Here is a 25689-nt window from a genome sequence, read left to right on the forward strand (position 1 = left end):
CTTGCCAACTAGCCCCCACCTGAGTTTTCAGTAGATGCTGTTTAAAATGTTGGCTTGGAGACAGAAGTCACAAATGAAACGATTTATGACTGTGTTTAATACCTTAGTGAGGTTTCCTTGTGTTATCTGGTTCCTTGTCTGCCCTTCTCAGTCCCCGATTTCTGGTGATGTCTGTGGAAAAGGATGGCAGTGCTGGAGGGGTGTGTGGTTGCTGAATGTGGTCAAGGTCTCTCTGCAGGTTGTTCATGCACTCTTTGTCATTGCAGATGAGTGTCTTGCTATGGGATTGAATTTACAAAACAGCAAAACCATAATCGTGGAATTTCTTGCTATGATTATTTGTTATTGATTACATCCTTGAGAAGCATTTCTTTGATATTTGGTGTTGGGCTGTGGCTGGCTGGTGGTTAGGCGGGCTGAGCTTCAGTTGAGTATTTGGGCAAGCTGTCTGGTGTGCTGAGCCATGTGGTGTTTCTTCAGAAGGAACCTGGTAAATACAATTATTTTCCTGTCTATAGACTCCTAAAATGAACCGTTGATCAGACAGGAATTGTGTTGTGACTTATACACGTTGATGACTTTTGGCAGGGGTGATACTTGATTTTTCAGGTAGGTCTGTTTGTGAAGCCATCTCTGCAGATGCAGCAGGAAAATGGTGTTCCAGCCCCTGACTGTCCTCGTTCTTTTATTAATGCAGATAAGCTCAGAAGCGCAACATAATGAAATGGGTTTTAGGAGCTGTCAGGTTATAAATTCTGCATTAGGAAAGAATTTGTTGCTCAGAGGGATCTGGATGTACTGTGACGCTGACGTTAGCTGTGTAGGTAAATAGATTACTTATAACTGATTAATCTGAAAGTCACGCTTGTACCAGGAGGCAGCAACTTTTGTAAATTATGCGGCCCTTTCTGCTCTTTTTTCAGTGATAGTTGTAGTGTACTGTCAAGATTGTTGCTGTGTACACTTGTATCTATATTTGACTGTAAAACTTCTCCCCTGAAATAATTTTCACATGAAGAATTTAGAGGCTGCATAATTCAAGCCCTTCCATCTCACATGCAAAGCATTAGATTTTGCTTGATAAGTGTGGAGAAGCTATGCATAGAAGACAGCCTACTGTTTCGATAAAGTATCTGTTATAACAATGAAATTCTTGTGACAATTTCTCGGTTTTTCAAAGTCTGGTGAGCGAGGGAAACTTGAATTAATTTCATTTGATGTAGTGCTACTGGATGGATTCACACCATGTATTTAGTGTGTTGTATCTGCACATTAGCAAGGCAGAAGGAAAAGTTAAGATTTTTTTTTTCCTCTCTGAAAGAAGCAGATCTCCATATTCATTACTGAGGCGACACTGAGTGCAGCTACAGCACCATTGCTCTCGAGGAGCTTCAGGTGACAGGACAGGCACCACTCTTCTGGGGACCTTTTTGTGTCTGTCAGAGTTTTTCTGAGATATTCAGGGCTTTGACATTTTGTAAAAACCTAGGAAACTTAAGAAGAAATAACCAGCTGCCAGTCCTCCTCAAATGGGTGTTCTTTAGGTCTGACATAAAATTCCCCAAAAAAGTATTTACTTGTGTGTTGTTTGTTTTTTTAATTACTTTGCAAATAAGATTAAAACTTGCTCAGCATTCACTTTTTGTTTATCAGGCTAGGTAGACTGTATCTAATATCTTTCTCACTGTTAGTCAGTAGCTACAAGATGTGTAATCACTGCCTTTTTCCCATAGTTCTCCCCAACATAGAGACAATTTTGCATATAACTGAGTTTGCTGATCTCGCAGTGCTGTTGTCCTTTCAGTCTTTGACTGAAAGTTCACATTTAATTCAGGGTAAGAAGTCAAAAAGTTGTCCTTGGGATGTGAGATAAACATCTGTGAGGGTTTGTATGAAAAGTCAGGCACCTGGAGAGCTTGCTCTGGGTTTGGCTTTATGGCTGATCTGTGGTGTAGACAGGGGTCAGGCCACTGCTGTCTTAAGGCTTTTCCCTGTTACCTGGAGATAGTTAATTTTGTCTTGTTTTCCTGGATGAACTTCTGTGCCAAATGCTGGTCATCAGTAGCAAGCAGATGCTGAGAACAATGGTGGGCCCAGATGGATCTGTAGAACTGATGTTGATCAGAAGCTTGGGGAGGAATTTACAATCAAGGCATGATTTTTTTACTTCCTTTAAAAGTGGTTCTCCTATGAGCAGACAGAGCAGGGGTGAAAAAGCTGGGACAGCATTTAATAAAAGCAAAGCTTAACACATGGAGACCCACCAGGAGCCATGCCAGACACAGATGATGTCTGTTTGCACAGTGCACTTTCCCCTGATATCCCTTGCCCTCCCTTGCTGTTCTAAAAGACTGTGGGTTTTTTCTGAAAGCATTTAGCAAACTGTATGCTGTATAAAATCCATATATGCTTGCAGATCCAACGATACCATGCATGTTTCTGTGCCGTAGAGTGAAGGGCTGTGGTGCATGTCACTGTGAGCACGTCACCAGCACAGCCGCTGCGTACTGGTGGGGCATGTGCTGGGAATGCAGGGGATGCATGGTGGCACCACGGCCTGCTGCTGCTTCAGCCTTGTGCTGTGCTCTTGGCACCCTCATTGCGTTTTGTTCTGGTACGGTCACTTCAAGCCTTCGGCATCTTTGTATCCTTTCATGTCTGGCCATCATCTCGCCCTGCGAAGGCTGGTGGGGACTGATGGATCCCATTCCCCCTGGTGTGGGGTGTGCATCCCTGCTTCCCAGGTGGGAGGAGGATCCTAGGCTTGGTTCTGTTTGTCAGACAAGGGAGGCGAGCTTGGGCCATGCTGCTGAGCCTGCAGGGACCAGAGCCAGTGCCCGTGACTTGCCCCAGATGTCCTGCCACCCCTTCAGCAGCCTGCCATGGTGGCTGCCAGCTGCCATGCAGCACCGTGTCTCTCTCACTTCCCCACTCAGCAAGAGAGTCCCATAAAGTGAGACAAACGCTGCGCACCTTTGCTGGCTTTCTCTGTTTCTGTCTCCTGTGAGACTAGCTGTTCCCCCGTGGGAACTGGGTCTGCTGTCTGGGGGACTCCGCAAGGTGCTTGGGTTCTGCCATCAACATAAATATGTTTATGTTTCTAGGCTATAAGTACAGCACAGGTGATACGTTGACAGAGGATTTCAGTTTCTGTTTCCCTGCGGTACACAAAGCGTGCGCAGCAGCTAGCATGCTCTGGCAGAAGAATCTTCTGCATGTTCTGGGTCCGCAGTCTCATGTGGCCCTTCTGGGTTTTGTTTGTGTTTTCCTATATGTGAAATCCATATATAGATTTTTTTTTTTCTTTTTTTTTTTAGATTCTGAAAATGAGATCGTCAGCAACTGACACGTGGCCCCCTCAGCTACGGTGCCAAGCACGAGGCCCTGCCATGGCTAAGGAGGAGGAAGAGGAAGATGGGAAGTAATTTATCATGTGTGAGAAATTCTGTGCCGTTCTGGTCCACTCAACACAATTTTGTAACTTCTTTCTAATCATTTTTTTATTTATAGTTGGAAATACAAAAATGTTATGCAAAAAAATAAAGGAGAATTATTTTGGGGGAAAAGGATTTTGTTCAAAATTGTTCCCTTCTGTTGTGAGCCAGGTTCCCGTGAGCAGTGGCTGGAGAAGAGGGAGGAGGAGGAGGCACTCCTTCAAATACTTTTTGTTTCACACAGTTAATTGTAATTTAAATAATTTTCCAAAAGATAAGATAGGCACTCATATTCAGATTCTAGTACAAAGAAGATAAGTTCCAATTCCATTTAAGTTTCTCACAGTTCCTTTGTAAAGATAATGCTCTCTTAAATCCGCTTAAATCAAGTAAAGACACCTACGGAGACTTCACCAGAGAGCAAGTTTGTACTTGTCACTTCCCTTTTTACCTCTTTCTTTTTCTTACAGACCAGCCACATTTTCTTGCCAGAGTTAAATACAGTTCTCGAGTCACTTCTAATTTTAAATGTAAGACTAAAATCCTTCTACAGATGAGTCGGTAATTGGAGCAATTTTAAAAGACTTTAAAGTGCCTTCAACAAGCTAAAATTATGTAGTGGGAGATTTCTTTTTCTTGATTCACTGACGATGGGTTTCAGCTGTCTCCTGGGTTGAGGTGATGTACAAAATAGTTTGTAGCAATAATCTCATGAGTAATCATTTATTATAAAGGACTACTCAACTTTTTTTTCAGAAAGATGGGTTTTAGCACTGTTCCTAAGGAGTGGGAAAGTGTGCTGCTCTTGCTGTTACGCTTGGGCCCCAAACTCTTCCAACCCTCTGCTGCTGTGCTGTGCACCCAAGGACCTCAGTTACTTCCCTCTTAAACAGTTCCAGACCATGATGTTCTGACCTTTTCAGTCTTGTTTTGATACCAGAGAAACAGGAATTTCTATTTGCTCATAAGTCATTCAGTACAGTCCTTTCTCCCAGCTGGAGCCTGGCGTATTGTTTTGTTGTTATCTGCCATGTCTGTCTCTTCCAAATCTTGGTTCTAAATAATAAATCTTATTTTGATGCTGTTGTTCCCTATTTCCTTTCCACCTTGGCTTCTCTTGCTGATGAGAGCGCAGGTGGATTTAGATATTGCTGAAGCTCAAGAGTCTTTAGGCAAGGAACCATTCAAACAGTTTAAAAGAGTTTTGAAGCCCCAGTGCCAAAATATATCAATTTTGTTAACTTTGTGCTTCTCTGGGGTGCCTCCTGTCCTGTCCTTGTCTAAGGAACTGAAACTGATCTCCTGCATGAGAGCAGGGGCTAGAGGAGTGATAAAGGCAGTTGCTAAATTGTTGCTTGCCTTGGGCTTTTCTGCTTGTAGGAGGGACCAGATCTGTTTCCCTTTCCTAATGGGTGGGAGATGTGGGGTCCAACTGTGTGCTACACCTTTTATTTTCTTTTTTGGTTGCTGTCATCTTTCCCTTGGCTGTGAATACACCTCCCTTGCCCGCCAGTCCTGCATGCCACCACCAGTGTTGCCAGCACACGGGGTACAGGGGACAAGGGTGTCGCATCCCTGATGTGCTTTTCCAGGGATGAGTTCCAGTGATCATGGCAACAAAACACTGTGCCCTCACCTGAGATTTTTATTCCCTGTAAGTTTAAAAGGCTGTTTTCTCCAGAGATATCCCTTGCTGGGTCTCCTGGGGTCCAGGTCATCTTCTGCGTGGGCAGCCTTCATCAGTTTTTCTGATGCCTGACCCTCTTCCTGCCTCCTGCAGATCCTTGGGCTCCTCTATGGCTACAGCTGCAGGAAGCCAATGGGCCTGTCTCCAGTTAAGTATTTTGAAAATAATCTATTAATATTCAGATTAAATATAAGGATTAGTATCAGGATTAAAGATTAGGAGTAGAAATTGTGACAAACCCTAGACAGGGGTTGCTCCCAACCTCTGATCAGCCTGTCGAGCTTTCTATAATCTCTTCTGCAAAAGGCTGATCTATTTTGGTGTGTAGCCCACATATTTACTGCTTGCATTGCAGTTTGAAATAAAAGCCCTAAGAGGTACAAAGGGTCCTTGAGCTCCTCCGGTATGAACCACTGAATGAGATCCTCTAAGGAGGAAGAGCTGGACTTTGGTGCTTCTTCTCCCTACCCGCTGTCTCTAGTTTCTCTCTTCCTTGCAGACCAATAACAAATGTTCTCTCGATCTGATGTCATGCTAACATTCAGGTTTAGAGTTTAATCAGAAATACTTTCTGCTGGCCATAACCAAAAGCCCAAGCAGGTGAGTATGACCATCACAAGGTTAATATAGCACATAAGAGTGAAAAGGATGAATATGAAGACCTGAGCTTTAACTTCACTCTGAAATGCATTGCTTAGTCCCTGCTTCCATCAAGGTGCTGGCACATTTTCTCCTACAGAGGCTGGACCAGTTTATACCTGCGTTAAGCTCAGCAGCTGCTGGAGCAGCACATGATGGGGATCAGGGCCAGGACCTGCGGATCAGGGGCCAAGCAGTGGCCCCTTGCCTTTCTGTGATGGAGGCCCTTGGGTCTGCCCCTGGGGTTGTTAGGAGTGAATTGTTTTCAGCCTCCTTTTTTTGACGTGCATACTGATTTCTTCTCTGAGATGATGAGATGGGTTGTCTGTGTGTGCCTTGTGCTGCTGGATGACTGGAACAGCAGCGCTGAGCAAGGGGCACCTAAAGCAGCGCACTTCATTGCACCCCTCAGTATCTCAAGGTATTAGTAATGTCTCCAGCTCTATTTGTCCGCTCAGAGCCACCAGCAGTCTTACAGTCTCCTCTGAACATCTTGTATGTATTTGCCATCCTAAAATGAGTAACTCTGCTGAAGCTATTGTAGCGTTCCTGGATAGTGTCACATAAAATGTCACTTTGGAGCTTGCCCTTTGTAGTGCTGCTGTTGCCTTTGCTGCTTGGCTTGACTTTACAGGAAGCCCAGGAGGGTCCTCTGTCAATGCTGCTGCCTCTCAGGAAGTCTCTTAATGTTGATCCCTGAAAAATATTCTCCCATGCTAACTGTGAGTCACTGCAGTTCACAGGGGCCTGTTCCACCTCCTGAAAAAAAAAACCAAAACCCGAACTCTTTAAAAAAAACCCTTCCAGTTTGGGTGCTAGGTGCTATAAAAGCAATCTGGCACATTTGGTGTGACCATGAGCATGCCCATAAGAATGGGAGTCTTTGGTGTTGGTTGGATATTCTGAAATTACTTTGAATAGAAAACAAGCGTTTAAGGAAAAATCTAGCTGTTGACAGCATAGGTACAGGTTTTAGAAAGAGTTGTACAAGACTAAGATAAAACCCAGCTTGGTCTTCACATAATTGTAGACAAAATCCTAGAGGTGGTTGTCCCAATTTCTTCCATCCCCAAGATGTGGATGTAAAGCAACAGAAGTCTCAGGATAACTTTGGTAAGGATTTTCTGGGTTATTGGTATGGAGTATCTTTATATATTCAAACTATCCTTGGGGATGTTCTCAGAGTCAGGCCTTAGCTTCCAGATTTTCTCTGATCTACTACTGTAATCCCCCAGGAAAAACAGTTTATCTGCTACCCCTCAGGCTTCTAGAAGAGCTAGAGGAATAGCTAGGTAGTAAAGCCTCTGTGAGCACACTAATAGGCAGCCCCACTGCTGTACAAGCTTAGTTATAAGTACACTGTATGTGATGCTTTTCTGGCTCTTAGCTGAGACAAAATGACAACTCCCAACCCCCCAGATCCTTATGAGATCTCATAAAATGCAAGGTACCAAAATGTTCCTCAACTGCAGTATTTAGGGGGTAGAGTGACTTGGGCTGTAGCTTGTTTCCACTTGGACACGCCAAGTCTCACACTGTTGCCAGTGCAGCACTGGGCAGAGCAAGGTGAGATTTTAAGTCTGTGTGTCATCCAAATCATGATCCGCTCCGTAGACCCTAAATTGCTCTGCAGTGTATTGTCCTAAAAGCAGGTGAGGCAGCCTGGTCCAGCAGCATGGCTTCAGTCGAGACCTGGTGTGCAGGCAGCTGCGTGTCTCGGTCATCGCGGGGTCATACCTGAGAAGTGTGCGGTCAGACAGAACAGTGAAGTTACTGGCATGTTTTGTGCACTTTTCTAAAACGGTAACTACAGTTTAGAAAACAGGCTTAAGTTTCTTAAACTTATTTCTATGCTCTCAGGCTACTTTTGTCTGGTCTGCCCACACAACCCAAAGCCCCAAGCCGCAGAGCGGAAGCTTGGGCACATGCTTAGGAAAATTGGAGCTTTAAGAGCTGGAGGAACAACTGGGACAGCTCTTAGCATGTGAAAGGATAAAGCAGCCCCGGCCAGGGCAGAACTTGCTGCTTTGCAGGACAGTTTGCTTCCTCTTGGCTGTGGCTCTTCGTCCCCATGTTGCATCCCAGCCTTTCTGCTGCAGAGATCTGGATGCTGGGGGTCTTTGGCAGCTGTTGAAGCAAAGAACAGGAGAAATCACAGAGAAAAATGGGGGTATCTTGGGCTCTGTTGGGCAAGGACTATTACAAACAGCATTAAAGTTTATGGAAGAACTCTGCTTTTTTTTTTTTTTTTCTTTTTCCCCCCCCTGAAACAGGGTAGTTCTTATTACTGAAGCAATAAGTAAAAATGTTTGATATATTAGGACAGCTGTGTGTTTAGAAAGAAAGACATTTTAATTTGACAAAAAATATTTTTGTGGCAATAAAAGGAAATAACTGCAAATGGTTAAAGTGCAGCTCAGTTTCCTGCAACAGGGCCTTCTGAAACAGCAAAGCATTTTAGTGGCTACTGATTGGGGGGGGGGCAGGAAATTGAAAGGGTTTCAAATCCCCTCTGGATTTGTAGTTTCTGTGACACTTAAGAGCATATTTAGATGGTTTATTTTCTGTCTTCAGTTTCTTGGTGCTTCAGTGCTCTGAGCAGGAGAATTTCTGGAAAGAAAAGGAGGAATAAATTAGTAAAACAGTGATTTGATGCTGGGAGCATACCACAGTATTTGAGGGTGTTAGATGTTTAATAAGGATTCCAGGAGCTGTTAACATAGTCATGGAAATTGGGAGTCAGTTAAAAATGTCAAACATAGCAAAATAATTCTCAAATATTTGATAATTGCATGTGAGCGCTTGGCTCGCCAAGGGTCTTGGATACTCCAGTCAGCTGCTGGTAGTGGTCGATGTGGTGAGTGCTTTTGAGAAGCGTGCATGAAGACTTTGTGGGACTTTACAATCTTAAACATAGGTTTAGAGGGGTGACTTTAAAAGGTAACCTGGTTTTGCTCTCCTTTTTAAATCAAAGTGTGCACTGGGTTTAAAAAAACCCATAAATCAGAGTCAGTGCAGCTCAGCATTGCTGTGCCTGCCTATTGGTGGCAGAATGAACCTTCATGTTCCTGTCTGATGCTGTGGTAACGCTGGGGGGAGCGGGAACAGGAGAGGGTGGCAGGCGGCTGGGAAGAAGACACACGTCTCCTGACACGTCTGCCTTGTTAAGACAATCCCTGTGGTTTTGCTCTCACTGGTGTGAAGTAACAAACAACCTGAGCATTACGGGTGGCATTGCATTTGCTCTTGCAGTAGGATTCCAGTAATGTATTTCCGTATAATTTTTTTCTGAATGAACATTAATTACTGAGAGTTGATATGAAATAAAGGTGGGAATTAGCAATGCAGAAGGAAAATTATTTATGTTTACTGACCAGTGAAGATAAGTAAAGGGACATGCATCTTGTAGAGTTAAGCACTTGGAGACTTTTATACTTACATTAATCTTTGCTGTGTTCTAATGTCTATTATTAGAAAAGCAGACAAGTAAAATTATTCAAAAATTACCTGTCTGGCTGGTTCCTCAATGGGAAAATGTAGCTGCTGAAAAAGCAAAACCCAAATATTCTATTTCTATTCTATTCTAACCCAAATATTCTATTCTATTCTAACTCACACCATTAACAGGTTTCCCTTGTCCAGCTCCAGCTAAATTAAAAATGACTGTGTTAGGCTGTCCCACCCCCTGCCCTGCAAGAAGCAGGACTGTCTCAGATGTAGGCTTTGTTCTCTGTCACTTATTTAATAAAGTCTGAGATGCTTCCTAGTTACCTCCTTTGACCCAAGCCCCTCATCTGCACTCACAGGCATGCAGTGCTACTTCAGTCAGGAAGACGAATTGATTACGTCTTTCAGGCAGCTCCGTTTATTTTCTTTACCCTTTGTGGGTAAACTTCTTGCTTTGCGAAGTATCAGATGAGTTCAGGCCAAGATGATAAATGAAGCATGAGCAGGAACGATCGGCCGTCTGAAGGGAACTGAGGGGGGGCTGTGCTGGGCAGGGGGGAAGGACCCGCCGATGGGTGAGGAGGTGGCATGGGGGTTCGGCTGGAGCAGACTGTCCCCCCTGGACCATGGTGAGTAGGCTGGGGGCAGCCTGAGATGGTGTTTTCCAGATGAAAAAGCAAAGCACCCCTTCTTCCCTTCATCCAGATTTCTGCGGAGGAGAAGCATCTTGAGGGGCTGTGCCCACCCTGCACACAGGGTCTCTGAGAGCTGGGGGGCTGCTCAATGGGGGCCCAAGAGAACACACCTGGTGGTGTGGGATGAGGGGGTACACACCTGCATACGATGCAAAAGTTTAATCCCTGTGGCTGTAAACTCATTTCAGAGTCTGTTTCTCGTGAGGATGTGAACCAGGGGGAAGGGCTAGGAACAAACATGTAATTTTTGCATTGTCCTTTTTAATCAGATCTAGGACAATCCTCAGCGTGCATGCTGGAGAGCCGGGAGCGGCCACGAGCAGCATCCCCAGGCGAGCCTAGGCTGGGGAGCTTGGGCCAGGCAGGAGCCTGCGGGCCAGATGAGTCCAGGCAAGGAGGCAGGGGCAGCACTGGGGGCTATAAATACTCAGTTCTCTTTATTTTTTAAGAGTTTTTCTCTTAAAATGCTGCATTGCATCCTGGCTTTGCAAGATACTGCTGTTACCAACAGTTAATGAAACAAGGTGGACATGTGTGAGCTGCCTAAAACCTATTCCAAAATATTTATTTTCACAGATCACTAAAACTTGAACATTAAAGTAAAGCAGCGACAGCAGGATGTGTTTTTCCACGTACACTGAATTTCTGATGGGCCCAAGTCAGCTTTTCTGTGGCAGCAGCTCTTGTCTCTCATTCTTTGTCATGGTGATTCAGTAATGCTTTACTGTTGTCATGGTTGCAGGGTTACTACTAAAGCCAAAGCAACTGCAAAGCCTTTTTATTCATAGTTTCAGTGTATAAACTAATTAAGTAAACTGAAAGCAGCAGTCTATTCCCTGGGCCTTGTTTTTATAATACTCCAGATCAGATAGACTCGATTTCTGCAGTCTGCCTAAATATCAAACCTGACTCTGTTTTGTCTCCTTGGATGAGTTTGTATCTTAAGACCAGGCAAAGTTCACTAATCATTTAATTGCCCAGAAACGTCCTTGCAAAATTGAAAAGGTCTCTGGAAAATCTCTTTTGAGCTTCTAAAATAAAGCTGCGAGCCAGCGTGTTTCAGCCGAGCTGCATTCCTTATCGCTGTTTTAGTCATGGCAGAAACCCAATCAAAATGTTTAGTTTCTGAGTTCATGCTTTGCTGTGAGGGAAAAAAAAAAAAAAAAAAAAAGGTGGTAAAATTAGGGGGGGGGGGGGGGCGGAATATCTGCCAAGCTCTTCACTCCCCCCCTGCTGCAGAAGCCCCGGAGCACAGGAGGGATGGAGAGCAATAAACACCGGGCAGTACCAGCTGAGCTGGTGGACAAAATGTTCTCCTCGGCCGTGAGAAGGTCGATTGCACAATGACATGCGAGCTCATTTTTTATTAAAAACTTAATATAAGCACAGGATCTATTTGCGAGCCCCGAGAGCGATGAGAGGAACCCAATCATTTCTGTGTGAGATGGGAGCGGTCGCGCTGGCATTTGCCTTTGTCAGGGAAGGGTTTAGAAGATTTAGTGTCCCCAATTGGTGTCCTGTTTACTGATCAGCTGCTGCTCTGCCCTTGGCAATTGTCCTGCTTTGCTGTGGACAAGGGGGAATTTCATAAGAAATTGAAACAAAGTAAAAACCTATTTCCTCTTAAAATTAGCTGCATCTTAGTGTTCCCTTGGTATCTCCCCAGGAGGATGCACTGGCTCTGGCATCCAGTGCCAGGGAGCACAGCACCATGCGGGGTCAGCTCCTCGCCTTCCCCCTGCAGAGGGGACCGAGGGTGGGGAGACGCTCCCTGCCTCTCGGTTAAGCTGGGCTGAGGGTGCAGGTGCTGATAGGCTCATCTCAAGGTACAAGGGGAGCTTGAATTTCCCCCCTTGCCCCCCTGCGCGCTGCGAGGTGGCCCTGGCTGCTGGTGGTTCTCCCTCTGCTGCAGAGGTGGGGCAGGAAGGTGGTCAGGGGTCCCTGTCTGGCCGTGTCTGGTGTCCGTCTGCTCCCCCTCACTAGTGTGGTGGGGATGGGGTCTGGCAGCTGAAGGGGCTTTGCTGCTCTGGGAGGGTGGTGGGCACTGGGCTCCTGGGGAGCTGTCCCTGTGGAGATGAGGGGACCGAGGGGCCTCCTGGGGACCATTTAACTTCCCTTTTTCACGTAAGATGAAAACTCCCCCGTTCTCGTACAGACTGGCCCTGCACAGAAGAATCTCTCTGCTACTGGTGGTCCATCCCTCTCTTCCACCTCCTCTGGGGTGTGAGAGCCCCAGGACCCCAGCTGGGATGCTCAGGGCTGAGGGATTTGGAGACAAGCTTGGTCTGCTACGGCTCCTACTCACGAATTTCAGTACTTTGCATCATTACCTGTTACTCTGGTAGGGCTTTTTAGGTTTTTTTTAATTAATCTTCACATATGGAAAAGAGGAAAAAAGGGTCTTTCTAAGGAGAATGAGCCCAGGAGAGCTAGTGGATCTACAGTGATTCTTGTTGTTCAGAACCAATATTTTTTTCACTAAAGCTCCAGTTAACTGCCTAGGGAGCTGGCCCTGCAACACCCTGGGGAGGTGAAAGGGGAGGGGGGGCCCATCCGCCTGCGGGTGCAGAGGCCAAGAGCCACTTGCATTAGCAGTGCGCTGCAGAGGGGGTGTTATTTGATTGTATGCCAAATAAATAAGCAATCCTGGCAGTGCTTAAAGGGAAATAATTTGCAGTGACAATGGAAGGCTCCTTCCCGTTCGCCCAGGAAGCGGTGCCGTCTGCTGACTCAGAGAGGGAAACTGGATTTCTCTGTGCTTCAAGCTCGTTGCGTTTGGGAGGCAGATCGCTTTCGCATGGTGGCAGGGAATGGCTGCCGGGTGATGGCACTGCTGGCGCCGGGGCTGCATGCCCTGCTCTCCGCAGCTTCCCTTTGCCCGCCCCGGCCCAGGCGGGTGCACCTGGCCCTAACCCACAGGGAGCATGAGGGCCCTGGAACCGCCGCGGGAAACGCCTCAGCGTGGTTGTTAACAGGAGCAGCGGCCTCGCCCCGGCCCCAGGTGGCTGCTCCGGGCCCTGAGAGCAGCGGGGGTTTGTCCGGCTGCTGGACCCCCCAGCTGCCCAGGGAAGCGCCGAACGCTCCCCGCAGTGGTGGGGGGTGTCCGCGCTGTGGTGCCGGCGCAGCTTTCCTCAAGGCTGGAGCGGTACAACTGGACTCACCTGGACTAAACCACGGCATCCACGTCTGTCATCAGCCTTAACCCGGTGCTGCTCAGACCAGAACAGGTTGTATTTGCCTTGCCCGTGCCAGCAGGTAGCCATGAGCCACCGCTGACCGCCTCAATTGCTGCATCTGACGGCTCTTAATTTGACAGCTCTTAACAAAGTGCAGTTCAAAAGAGGCTTAATTAGGTGAATGTTAAGAAAAGTAACCATGTTTTCCGCTTTTTTTTTTTTTTTTTTTTTAATTTAGTAAAACGGTGTTTCAGAGCCTGCAGCTCTGCTTTTCTCTGGAAAGTGCCCTCTCATTCTGCAAACACCACCTTTTCCCTTTTTATTAGCAGAGAGATCCATGTCCTCGCTCGCACCAGGAGCCAGGCTGCAGGTGTAAATCAGCCACGTCCGTGAAATTGCTTCCTTGTACATCCAGATGCTCTTTGCGGGGAGATGCTCTTCTAAAAGGCAGTTCATAACCTGCAATCACTGAGCTGAGTCCTGGTTGTTGATAGTAATGAAAACAGAAAATATTTTATCTCTAAGGAGTGAAATTTTCAATGCTTCCTTTTGCTTTGAAAATTAATTTAATTAAGGCAGCATGATCCAGTGTAATTTCATCTACCTAAAGTCAGTTTTGCAAAGTTTAGCACTGAGCATTTTAAACTTACTAAATCCCTGTCTTACAGAGAGTAAAGACACTCCTTTTCCTTTTTTTAAGGGATGGCTAGAAACATTTCTCAATACTACTAGTTGCAGCATGGTGATCTAAAAAGCAATTCTGTAATCCAAAAAAGGAATTTCCTTTGAAGTTATGTCAAGAATTTCTGAATATTTTTGTTGCTGTTCCTTAAAACAGTTCAATGTTTGGTTTTCCTTAAGTTGGAGTACGTATTTCTTTTGGAGGAGTCTATTTACATTGAATTTTGCAACTTTGCATGTTTAGAAGTAACTCGATAGGCATTAACTTCAAAAATGAGACATGCAGCTTTTCAGGAACATTTTTAACTCTGTAATTTGTTATCAGTGCAACACCCCAGATCCAGGCACCTCTCAGCCTTTTGAATTGCATTGCAGAATGCAGAAAGGGTGCAAGGAAAGCAAGGCAGCTCAGTTGTGGGTGTTACAGATCTGGGCAGGTAGGTGTTTTGTAGAAATATTTCGTACAGACGAAGTTCTGCACATCAAAGCAAATGGATTTTGGTGAAGGGGCAGCCTTTCCAGTATTATTTGAAGTTATCTGCTGAGCATCTTCCCAGCACTGTTTTGCTCTCTGGCAGCACTCCTGGGCGGGTGTTGGGGGCCAGGGTGAACAGAAAGGCCACTGCTGTCTGTTCAAGGGCTGTGCCATCACAGCCACGGTGGGAGTGATGCTTTGCTGCTCCACAAACATGCAGGAATAATTGCTTTGGTTGCTTTCTTAGCAAATATTTTTACTGTTAAGCTTATTTTGCCAGAATACTTGTGGGGACTAAACACAATGAAGGACACAAATATAACAAGTATATGGGTGGTAGATGTTCTTCAGCTCTGGCCCCCGCCTGGGGACTGTTACAGTGCTTAGTGCATCAGCTGGAGCTCCTGCCTCTCCAGTTGTCCCAGGTCCACCGCTGTCATTGTCCTGGCACAGCACGTGTCTGACATTTGGGAGGCGTGGGAAGAGGGAACCACCTGGGATGGTGCAGAGGCCATGTCCTACTCAATGGAGCTCAAAACATGCAGGAATACAAAACAATTGGTAGCAAGAGCTCCATGCGAGACAGCCAGGTATCCCTGAAGGAAGGGATAGCAAGAAGGTGGGAGGAGGATGGTGGGGCATGGAGTGAAAGTAACAGCCTATACAGGAAAGGGAGACAGCGGTCAGCCAACACCACAGAGAACTTAACCAAAACTGAAGGAAGTTCTTTCAAAGGCTCTGCTCTTTGCTAGTTGAATTCTGCCAGGATAAGCTTTTTTAAGAGTAATAATCTTGTAGTAAAGAGGTAGAGACAGTTTTGCAGGGAGATGACAATTAGGGCAATTAATAATTCTTTGCCACTGAGAGGACACTTACACAACATGCACCTAAGGTTCAGATAAGGCTGAGCCAACTTTACAAACAAGGTGTTTTCTGAAAATGTGCTGCTGTCAGCAATGCTTTGCTCCCATGACGGAAGTCTCCAATTGCTTTAAATCCATTTTACACATTTTTGAGACTGCCAGCTGATCTCTGACCAGCCTAAGGGATCTTAGTGGAGGAAGATGGCTTGGATTCCCGGTGTTACCATGCTCATCAAATATCGGTGCTCTTGAATGCAACATCTTCCTCTCCTAGTGCACATTGTCACTGTGGTCCTGGTGCTTAACAGGCCAGGAGAGTCCAGCCAGGAAGAGCATCACAGCGGTGGTGGGGCTGCTTTGCCTGTGCTGCTCAGTAAAGGCGTCTGAACGTCCCTGCATGGACCCTCTGCCTTGCTGGGTGTCACCAGCAGAGCCGTCAGGAACAAGAGCAGCATGGCAGAACTGGAAAGTGCAGTAAAGAGTGTTATCTTGATTCAATAAATGACTGGGACTTGCACCCTAATACCTGGTAACTTTAACTACAAAGAAAAAATAATCAACTTTTACATGTAACTGAAACTACTGTATTTTTGCAGACTGAGGACCTATCTTGGGCTGATGTACCAGATGGACACATTCATTCTCGTGCAAGAAGGCCTTCCATGACTGATAAACATCAGTTTATCTTTTTTAGCCCCACCGAACTAAGCATGACAGAAGACAACTATTTATAAATACCCTTAGGGGTAAATATCAAGCAGGAAGAACTGCATGAGTTAAAGGTTAATGTTAGCCTGGGATCAAATGGGTATAAATTAGTCATGCATAAATGCAGACTGGAAATTAGAAGATAGTTAACAGTAATGTGAGGAGCAAAATTCTGGAGCACCCTGTGATTGCAGAGGTGGTCTGAGAAGCTTGGGGAAGGATTGTACAACTAAGTAGAAATTCCTGAAGACAGAAAATGGCTTTTTGTTGTGAGTCCTTGGGGATTTGGTGTGCTGCTGTAGTTGAAAAGAGAAGGGATTGCTGGGTCGTTGTCCCCCCCTCACTAGATTTTGTAGTATATGAGTCCTAGGGTTTCCGCTGGTTATCTATGGGGATAAGAAAAAATTCCTGTTGCTATATCATCTAACTTGTGGGGGTTTGGGTTGTTATTTTTTTCCCATCTTCTCAACCACTGATGATTAGTCACAGTCAAAAAAAGTATATAAGTGAGACTTGCTAAGTAGCATTAAAATCATGAGGGTCTGGCTGGTGGTCCTGGCTGGTGTTCTCACAGTCAGATTACTCACTAGTTCAGGTTTGGGTGGAAACTCATCCCTCAGTCAAGGCAGCAGAGACTGCCACGAGCTGGTATCCTTGTCCTCCTGCACAGTAGGGACATCATTCACTTCCTAAAGACCACCAACAGTTTTCACTAAACAAATTCGCATCAGGATGCAAATACGCATCAGGAACCGATGCTATTGATGACTTCTCACTCTTTTCTTGGTGCATGTCACAGGCTTGAGCTTGGTCTTTTGCTACAGGCTACAGCCCTGTCATGCCTGCAGCACACAAGCAGATGTCCTTTGTACCATTTTGCCCAAGACATCTATTGCCCTGTGCATGCAGGTGTTGGAGCCTTAGCTGTGTCACCCCAGTGTCCCTTCCAGCCCTGGGTTCTGCTGTCACCCAAACACAGAGCAGTGCCCCATGGTCTGTATGGATCATCTTACGACCATCCAGTGTTCTGTTTTCATTCAGTGAAAAACAGGTCTGTAAAACTGCAACTTGCTAAATGGTGGGTGAGGAAGGTGCTGGGATTCGGCCTCTGTGGCAGGAGGCACCATGAGCGTGCAGTCTGCCGTCCCGCTCGCTGGCTTGGCGTGCCCAGCGTCACATCTGCCGAGGTGTGCAACGCTGCACCCTGGACACAGTGTGGGGACAAATGGAAAGCGCCTAGAAGACCCCAATAAATACTATATTCACCTTCTTTCTGCAACATAGAAGACCTAATCACAGTTTTATATTTCATTCATTAAAGTACATTTATTTTCCTAATGAATAAAAGTCCATGTGACATTACAGAGGAGGTGAGATATCATAAACTGTCCAGCTTTCCCATTTGCTTTATTGATCCCTGCTAGCAACTTCAGGCCTGGTTAAACTATTTCTGTCTGTTATATCACAGCCATAGTATTTTTGTGGACTCTCAAGTGAACATCCTGCACTCTCCAAGTCATTGTCCTTTCTTGCTGTTATGCAGTGTAAGCCCAGAATATTTAAAGCATGATTTTGTATTATACCAAGCTGCTCTGGAAAGCACTTCTTCACTGATTATAAAGTAATTACGGAGGACAAATTTCACTTGGTCCCAAAATAGCCTGGCGTCAAATTCTTGGCTGAAATAAACTGCTATCTTGCCATTGCATTGAACGCAAACCTACCAGGACAGAGCAGAGCAGGTCTGGTCCCAAGTGGTGAGCGGTGAATATGGCAGAGGAGCTTGGTCATAAAACTGAGTGAGTTAGACTACTATATATAAATATATAAAAATATATAATTTTATGTTATTTTATTTTACAAACTGCTGGGGAGGCTAAGATTAGTGGGGGCTCTCAGAATATCCAAGTCAGTGTAGTTATTTAAACCAGATACAGCTTTCTCCAGAGCCCTTTTGATAGGTTAGTGGTGAAAAATAACCTCTAGTTAAAGGCTGAGAAAGCAGGAGATGAAGATACGTCATTTAGAGTGGAAGATGTTCAGGCCCAGGATTACCTATTCCTTTGTGCCTGCATAGTGCCTGACAGAATGGGACCCCCTGTATGGGGCAATATGTAGTAAGCATAATTAGCGAAAATATAGTATTCCTTCTTCAACCAGAACAACTGTACTAGGAGAAGACTGACAGATGGATTAGCCCACACTTGTCATTTGTATTTGAGCCCTATTTATGTAGTGAGGTTTTTCTGCCTACTGATCTTGATTTCTATTCTGAGAAAAGATGTTTTCCTGATACACATTCTCCTTAATAGTCCATAGGATCTTCAATGAAAAAAACCACCTGAAGAATACTGTAAATATAGGTATGGACTTGCAATTGGTTCTCTTTAGGCATAATTTTGAGAAGTGTTGGTGGTTATTGGAATAGCAGGCTTTATGGTATGTCAGGCTGCTGCTGGCTAACAGCTGTGTGGTACTCAAAGCTCATGTGCTTGTAATCACATTGCAGTCAGTAGCACCACAAGAAAGTGCAACAAAAGGACTAAACGTCAGCCTAACTGCTCCCAACCCATTAGTGGGGTTTGGATGACACATTTTTAGGGTGTTAGGTCTGTTTTTAAGGTCTGCTGAGCCTGTGTTCACCTATAAGTCATGCTACTTCAAGATATGCTCAGCTGAGCTTCAGTTTCATGTATTTCATGGAATATGAATTCTTTGCTCACACCTATATAATGTCAGTAAAAATTAAATTACTGACCAGATAGAGGAAGGAATGATAATCTATGAATCTATTTAATTTCCTCTTCCCATTGCTTAGTTTGGGGAAAAGATCTCTCTCTACTTAGGGGTGGTTTTATATTGGCCGAGAATACAGTAAACTTGAAGGCAAATGTGATCTCTGAATCTGTAAAAAACTGTACTGCTTCCACTTAAAAAAACTCTTGGAAATCCCTTTAGGAAATATTGTAATTTTATTCTTATAGTATTGACAGTAACGGATGCCACAAAAGGCCACTATCTGATTTTGCATAGCCCCAACCTGTTGATTGTACTTTACAACTGGAAATGCTATTTTATATTTGGTGTTTATCTGAAAACTAAACTCATCATTCTTGAATTTGGTAGCTACCCATAGATTGTTTTTCTCAACTTTTTCTTTTTCTCATATAATTTTCACTAGTAAGAATAAGCCTTTTGGATCAATTAAACTGTTCCTTTTTTCTATTAAATGGAATCTTTCCTGGTTTCTTTTGTGACACTCTCTTCTACTATCCCTTTATTTCAGTAGGAATTATAACAGAATTGACAAGAGCAGGGATCTTATTCCCCACTCCTCCTCTTTCCTCTGATGGATTTTTGAGAGTTAGAGAAAAGAAGATTGTGTTACTTTAGAAGCAATTTGATCTGCCTATGAAGTCATGTGCTTTGGCTTTCAGCTCTTCCTTTCAGGACTTAAATGACCCCTTTTATGAGGGAAAAAAACCCACCTACATACACTATGTGAATATTGCATGTGCTAAATTTCCAGGATAACTAACCTTCTGAGTACTGAGTTAAAGCACACTTTGAGGCACCAGCAGGTATGCCTATTGGCTTGCATCTGCAAGATAACTGGACTGTGGGATGTGACTGAGCAACAGTAATCGAGTAGCAAACATTGGACTAGTCCCATCTATCCTGGCCAGGCTCCTGGTGGGGAACAGCACAGGGAAAGCTGAGGAACTGGAAGCTGAAGGGCTACGGACAAGGAAGGTGTAAGTCTGCAGCGTAGGAGATAAGGACTTGGAAATGGAAGTACAGGCCCTTAAACATCCCTGGGGCCACAGCTGTAAGGTCCTACAGTGTGAGCTGCCAAGCAAAAGGAAGAAAAACGCTGCCTGCTTCCAGCTGCTCAGCACATGAAAAGACAAAGGAATCTCTGGAGAAAAGGTTACAAAATTAACAGTGGATCTTGGGATGGCTAACTGTGTTACTGTGTTATGGTGTGTGCTGCCTTTCTGATGAGCTGCACCATGTGCGCTCTGCTGCTCCTCTAATTTCAAGGAGATGTAGTGGTTCGAGAAAAGCAAGTTCTTGGATGAGAGGCTTTACATAGTAAACTGCAGGATTAAAGGTGAGAAGAAAAGAAGTAAAACATCTCCCAATAAGTAACTATGATTAATGGTAAAAAATGAGGTCTGGAGTTGGTAACAGAGCAAGAAGGTGCATAACAGGTAGCAGCTGGGTCTCGTGCTGTTTCACTAAGAGGACTAGGAATGGATGAATGAAGACATCTGAATAAAACATGTAAAATGAAGAGAGCCCATAATGGAAAAGTACAGAGGAAGCAGCATTAGCAAGGGCAACATCAGCTGGTGGTGTGCAAGGAGAGGCAGAGTGGGACAGGACCTTTTCAAACAGAGTAAAGCAAAGAGTTCAGTCACTTCACATCTTTCATTGTACTCTGAGAATTTTTCCTGGATAACAGTTTTCCAACTTTCTAAATGTTTTTGCAGTTTTAATGATGTTTTTAAGATCAAGCCAAGCAACCTGTGAACAGCACCAGGATGCTGAAAGTCAAGAACATGAACGCTGTCATGACAAAGCAATGTGGAAGACTATGAGAATGACAGATCATGATTATGACAACAATTTGTGATGTCTGGATTATCACATGTGATGTCTGGGTACAACACAGAGTGGTTTTTCTATTAATTTATTTAAAGCTATCTGTTTTTCTTCACCTATTCTCTGAAAATCTTCCGTCTGCTCTCAGTTCCAAAGCTGACCCTTGTTGATTACGGTATCTTTCACTCAATAGGTTTGCTCCCAAAAAAGCCCACTCCTTCTCCCTCAGCGAATAAAATAGTATGATTAATGTTTTTCCAAGGTTAAAAGTTTTTTTGTTTATATAGGCAGAAAGACACTGCTTTTCAGTAGTACTACTACTGACTGGAATAAATTACCAGCTACTCAGCAGGTCAAAGGATGCTTGTGAGTAGTGCTCAATCAAATGGGGGGATGCAGACATAATATCACAGCAGTACCTATGCCTCAAAATGATTAGGGTATTTCCTAGCACAGAAAATGCTTCTCAGCACCACTGGGGACATCAGAAAAGTGCAGCTAATGCTAAAGATTATGATTTGTTTTCAAGTTCTCAGATTTGCATGTTGCTGTAGCAAAATCTAATCTTTTGAATTCCTAATAATGCAAAGCTTCTTCCAGCAAAAAAAAATGCATAATACATGAAGTAGTAAGAATGATAATTAGAACTTCTCAAATTTAAAGACTGTGCAAAGATCATACATTAGATCTATATGTGTGATTTAGATAATAGTGTCTGTGCTATAAACTGGAGGCAAGGCCAGACGTCACTGGTATCGACAGGACTACAAATCAAGAGTGTCTACTACAAGTCAAGAGTGTCTACACTCGTGACAGGGCTTAGATCATCAAATAGGAGGTAAAAGGCAGTCTGCAAAATTGAGAGATGCAAATATTACCAGTATTAGAACAGAAAGTGCAGTAGCTAGGAAATACCTTTACTTACTTTGCAAACCTGAATTTTGAGTGAACTGTCACCTGAATCATGGAGTAAATCAGGCTCTCCAAATCTGTTTTTTATCTAACACTTTATTTTATATCAACAAATAAATGTTGGTACTAGTGGAAATTATTTCCCATGTTTACTGGTGTATTCCAGAACAGGCTTCATTGATCACTCCTCCAAGAGACTGGTATTATCAATATGCTGCCACCAACACCCAAAGTAGGTGCTCAGAGGAAAGCACTAGAATTCCCAGAAGAACTAGCAGGGAAAGAAAATCTCATTTTCTGATTTCCATTTAAGCCTCAAATAGCCTGTCTGCTGGGAACAGTAGTTTGTTGGAAAAAATAGTGATTCTGAAGACTATGGTCTTATTTACTTTCTGCCAGTGTTGCAGCATACTACATATACTCATAGGGTATTTTTAGTCACAGATTCTGCCAGGCAGCAACACAGTGGAGTTAATCACATGTAGTAAATTAAACAAAAGAGCAAAAGAGCTGGTAGGCTGGGGGGGGGGGGGGGGGAGGAGCATGCAGCAGCTGAATATTTTGGTATCCTTTCTAGGCAAACTTTGTAAAATTGCATGTGGGTAGGATAAAGGCAAAGGGCAGTGGTTGTTTTTTTTTAACCTGGATCAAACAATGATTCTGCAGTTAGTAGACTGAAGCAGGTTGAGAAATCTGTCTATATTCAGACTGTAGTCAGAATTAAAGTTCTTTTGTAGTAAAATTATTGAAGTTGGTCCACCAACATATAGCTGTCCTCTGACAAGTACCTTGCAGGCGATGAGCTACTGTGTGCCCTGAGCCCCTGTGCTAGGCACAGGCAGGTGATGCAGAAAGGGCTCCTAGAGTGGTGGCAGGACAATCACCAGTGGTGGACTGGCATTACCATCCAAAGATATTTCAAGCAGACCTAAATCTAACGTGAATTTGCAGCATGGGAGGAAAGATATAAAGGGCAGGAATTAAAGGTGGTCTTAGCACAGCTCAACTGGATGCGGATATCCCCACCTTGTATCCTAACGGGCTGATGAAACAGCACCTGAGCATCCTCTTGTGCAGCATGTCCTTCCTTTGTTGAAAAGGTTGTCTAGAACATTCTCATAGAAATACACCTTTTTTTATATTGTTCCCTTCAGTAGACATGGAAATAGTCCTGGCAGCTTTCTCCCTAAAAACATAAAAATAATAAAATTAATTTATAATCAATGGTTGGTGTTAAGTTATAACAAGGTAACTCAGCTCAGTATAACTAAGCCAAGAACATACAATAAAATTACAGCAATCAGCATTTATGGGAATGAGCACACCACTGTTTTAAATGAAAACTATTCTTCCATTAGCTCAAAGTAGCTTGTAAAATCTTTCACTATGACTAACATCTGGAGTAATGTTGGATATCATTCACCCAAAGACTGTGCTGTAATGCTCGCTTACAGCATTAGCGTTTTAAGTTTTTGTAAAGCAAAGCAGTAGGGATCAAGTGGACTCCCTCACATCCGCTATGTCTTTGAAAGATAACACGTGTCTGCTCAGGAATTAAATACTGAATCAAGAATACACATGTAAGGAGTTAAGGAGATCTGAATGCTGAACTCACATCCACCCCGCCACAGGCATAAATAGAACACGCTATAATCACCCTCCAGCCTGAGCAGAAAACTTTGCCAGCATCCCAGAGCCCCTTGCCCAGGAGGTGGCTGGCTTCCTCCCAGGGAGTGGGGAAGAAGAGACAAAAGGTGGTCTTAAGAGAGAGATGCCCAAAGTGTGCTTTGTGTTATTCCAAGAGGAAATGAAATCACCGATCATTTCATTACTGTGGGCTGAAAGAGGGGCTGGAGGAGATGCAGTTTACACAAGCCTCCACAACTCACAGGCTGAAAAGATATAGCGAGTTCAAGACCAATTCTATGTCTCTTCTGGAAGGGCAAATCCTTTACTCTCTAATGGGAAGATGCAAAGAGGATTATGATGGCAATATCCTTCCTCAGGCAGGTTTTGTTTTTTTTCTGGCAAGAGCAATCTTTCCTAATAAATAACTGCTCTTTCTTATGAGCTAGCTTTTGTCAGTGACCGCAGGACTGCACAGACACAAAATAGATTCTATCTGCCCAAAACAGCTCACAGACATTGTCTATCATTTTATTTTCTTTACTGAGTAAAAGGAGGAAAATGGCTTTTAAATTAGATGTTGGACCCCTTCCAGAATTGCAATGTAAGATACTGAATCAATCATTCCTCATACAGTTACCTCCTACTCCACAAGCTCCTACTACCATAAAAATTGGTTGTGCCAACTGAGCTGAGTAAATAATTTGCAGTTTCTTATTTGTTAGAGGAATTTTTCCTCTTCCTCTACTCATTATTTGTCCATGAGCGGATTGATTTTCTTAAATTTTTCAAAAACTTGTGCTGTAATCACTCTGCAAGTAATTCTGGCCATAAATCATTCGTGAGCAATTTGTTGCAAGACATCTTCAAACATTTGTCCTAATTCCATTCGTTCTACATGAACTTGCATCATGTGGTGTCCGTTTCTGTGAACACAATGTCAGAAGAGCTGGTTTTGAGTATTCTCCTTGAGAACAATCCCACTTCTGAACCTAGAAAGCTCACATAGCACATTTTATTGAAAATTATTTAAGACTTAGAGATGCACATTCACTGAGATGCTTGCAGTTTTATGCATCTGTAATTTTCACACTAACTAGAAGATAGCTCTTCCAACCCTAAAGGGAACATTATTTTATCCACTTCACAACTCGAATCTGCTCCTCACCAGAGCTTGTTTCATCCCAATTCATTACAATTTCTGTCTCACAAACATCCTTTGTGAGAGATGAGGCTTTCAACAGCATATAAAGTGGTTGGGTTCCAAATTATGACTGAGATGATGCACAATTTCACCATTTAAAAATTACTTAATTCCCAGAAATAATTACAGGATTCTCTTGGTTATTGTTGCATCTAAATGAAAAATAATACTGTATCAAAATACTAAGCTGAAGAGTCTGATCCCAACCCTGCTGGAATCAGTGGAAAGCCTCCCTTTCTCAGTTGTCTAGATGGAGGACACTGTCCTTCTCAGATTGTAAAATACGAACTTTTCAGATAAAAGTTTAAAAGAATGATTGCACTGTTCGCAGGGATCTGGGTACTTTACCACGTGTCCTCTCAAAAAGAAAAGCGTTAGAATGACTCTGCAATATTGAAAAGGAGGTAAAAGTCAACTCGAACACCAAGTGCCATCATACACCAGATTGTGAATTTCAAATCTGAGGCTTCCAGTTGGCCATAAATGTTTGCTTTAAAGATGCTTGTAAGATGTAGGCCTTGGCTCTTGTTGGTATGCAGTGGAAATATTTTGCTGGTATTTTAGATAATGTAAACAGCAGCTGTAGCTGATACCCAGGCATTTTATGATGTTAAGTAGGAAAAATGGAAATGAAAAAGTCACAAAATTCATGGGTGATATGTCTGTGATTGTAACTGAGACACGTATGGGCGTCTCTGCCACTGTCCCTTACAAAGGGTACACTCTATGAAAACAGGAAAACCTTGAAAAAGAGTTAACCCCCCCCACCAAAATGCATAGAAATAGTGAAGAATGCAAATAAGAAACCAATTAACATTTTTTTCAAATATGAATTTTGCAAAAGGAAGTTATGTTCTCAGACTTTTGAAATTATTTTTAAATTTGTCAGTGCAGAAAAGACAGCTCACTGTATTAACGTTCTGAAGCTGTAACATTTGAGATGGACTGAAATTTTAACTCTTGGTGCTCATAAATAACTCCTGGGATGATTTTGCCTGCTTCATTTTGTCTGCTACAGAAATAAGTTGTTCCCTGAACCCAGCTTTCAAGCAAGCAGTGTAGGCCTGGCTGACACCCCGGGTGCTGACTCCAGCCCTGCCGTGGGGACAGGAGAGCCACACACTCCACGGGAGCTCCCCAGGGAGCCGTGGTCACCTTCCTAACATCAGCAGACCTGAGGCAGCTGATATGAACCACAAGTGTGCTGGCTGTAACACAGAGAGTAAAATCACCGTGAGACATTCAAATGAGATAATTATATTGTGTTAATTTGCATCTCATTTTTGTGATGTAGCTGTATGCAGCCAACATAGTAACTAGAAATTAATACAGCACAGTTTGTGCCCTGTCATGTCACACTGCTAGCCTTTCTGAGCAAGAATATTTTTAATGCTATACTCCTAAATCAAGTCTCTCAAGACAAGAAAATTATTATGAAGCTGAACAATAATAACTTACACTTAAAAGAGCTCCCTGCCTTTTCTTCCACCCTGAGCAGAATAGCGAGCTCTTAGACTGTTTTCTTGTATGCCGA

The 25689-nt window shown here is 43.7% G+C and overlaps 1 protein-coding gene and 1 long non-coding RNA gene across 6 annotated transcripts in view; one reads left to right on the forward strand and one right to left on the reverse strand.

Annotated features, from left to right (window-relative positions):
- Positions 1 to 5250, forward strand: part of WNK2 (WNK lysine deficient protein kinase 2) — a 120171-nt gene extending 114921 nt beyond the window's left edge. Inside the window, exon 30 of one of the 3 annotated variants that reach the window (XM_074914332.1) lies at positions 3318 to 5250. In XM_074914332.1, the coding sequence (XP_074770433.1) occupies positions 3318 to 3425 (108 nt within the window). In that variant the 3' untranslated portion in view covers positions 3426 to 5250. The remainder of the gene's footprint in view (positions 1 to 3317) is intronic. The other 2 variants (XM_074914333.1, XM_074914335.1) reach the window with 2 other exon arrangements.
- Positions 5251 to 5406: 156 nt separating this feature from the next.
- Positions 5407 to 25689, reverse strand: part of LOC141964223 (uncharacterized) — a 40063-nt gene continuing 19780 nt past the window's right edge. For 2 of the 3 annotated variants that reach the window (XR_012634285.1, XR_012634286.1), the window contains exons 3-5: positions 22352 to 22511; positions 15322 to 15559; positions 6340 to 8370 (exon numbers count right to left, since the gene is read on the reverse strand). This is a non-coding gene — a long non-coding RNA (uncharacterized LOC141964223). Of the gene's footprint in view, positions 8371 to 15321; positions 15560 to 22351; positions 22512 to 25689 lie in introns of all 3 variants that reach the window. The other variant, XR_012634287.1, reaches the window with a different exon arrangement.

Source organism: Athene noctua, chromosome 10, assembly GCF_965140245.1.
Source record: "Athene noctua chromosome 10, bAthNoc1.hap1.1, whole genome shotgun sequence".
Taxonomy (NCBI): Eukaryota; Metazoa; Chordata; class Aves; order Strigiformes; family Strigidae; genus Athene; species Athene noctua.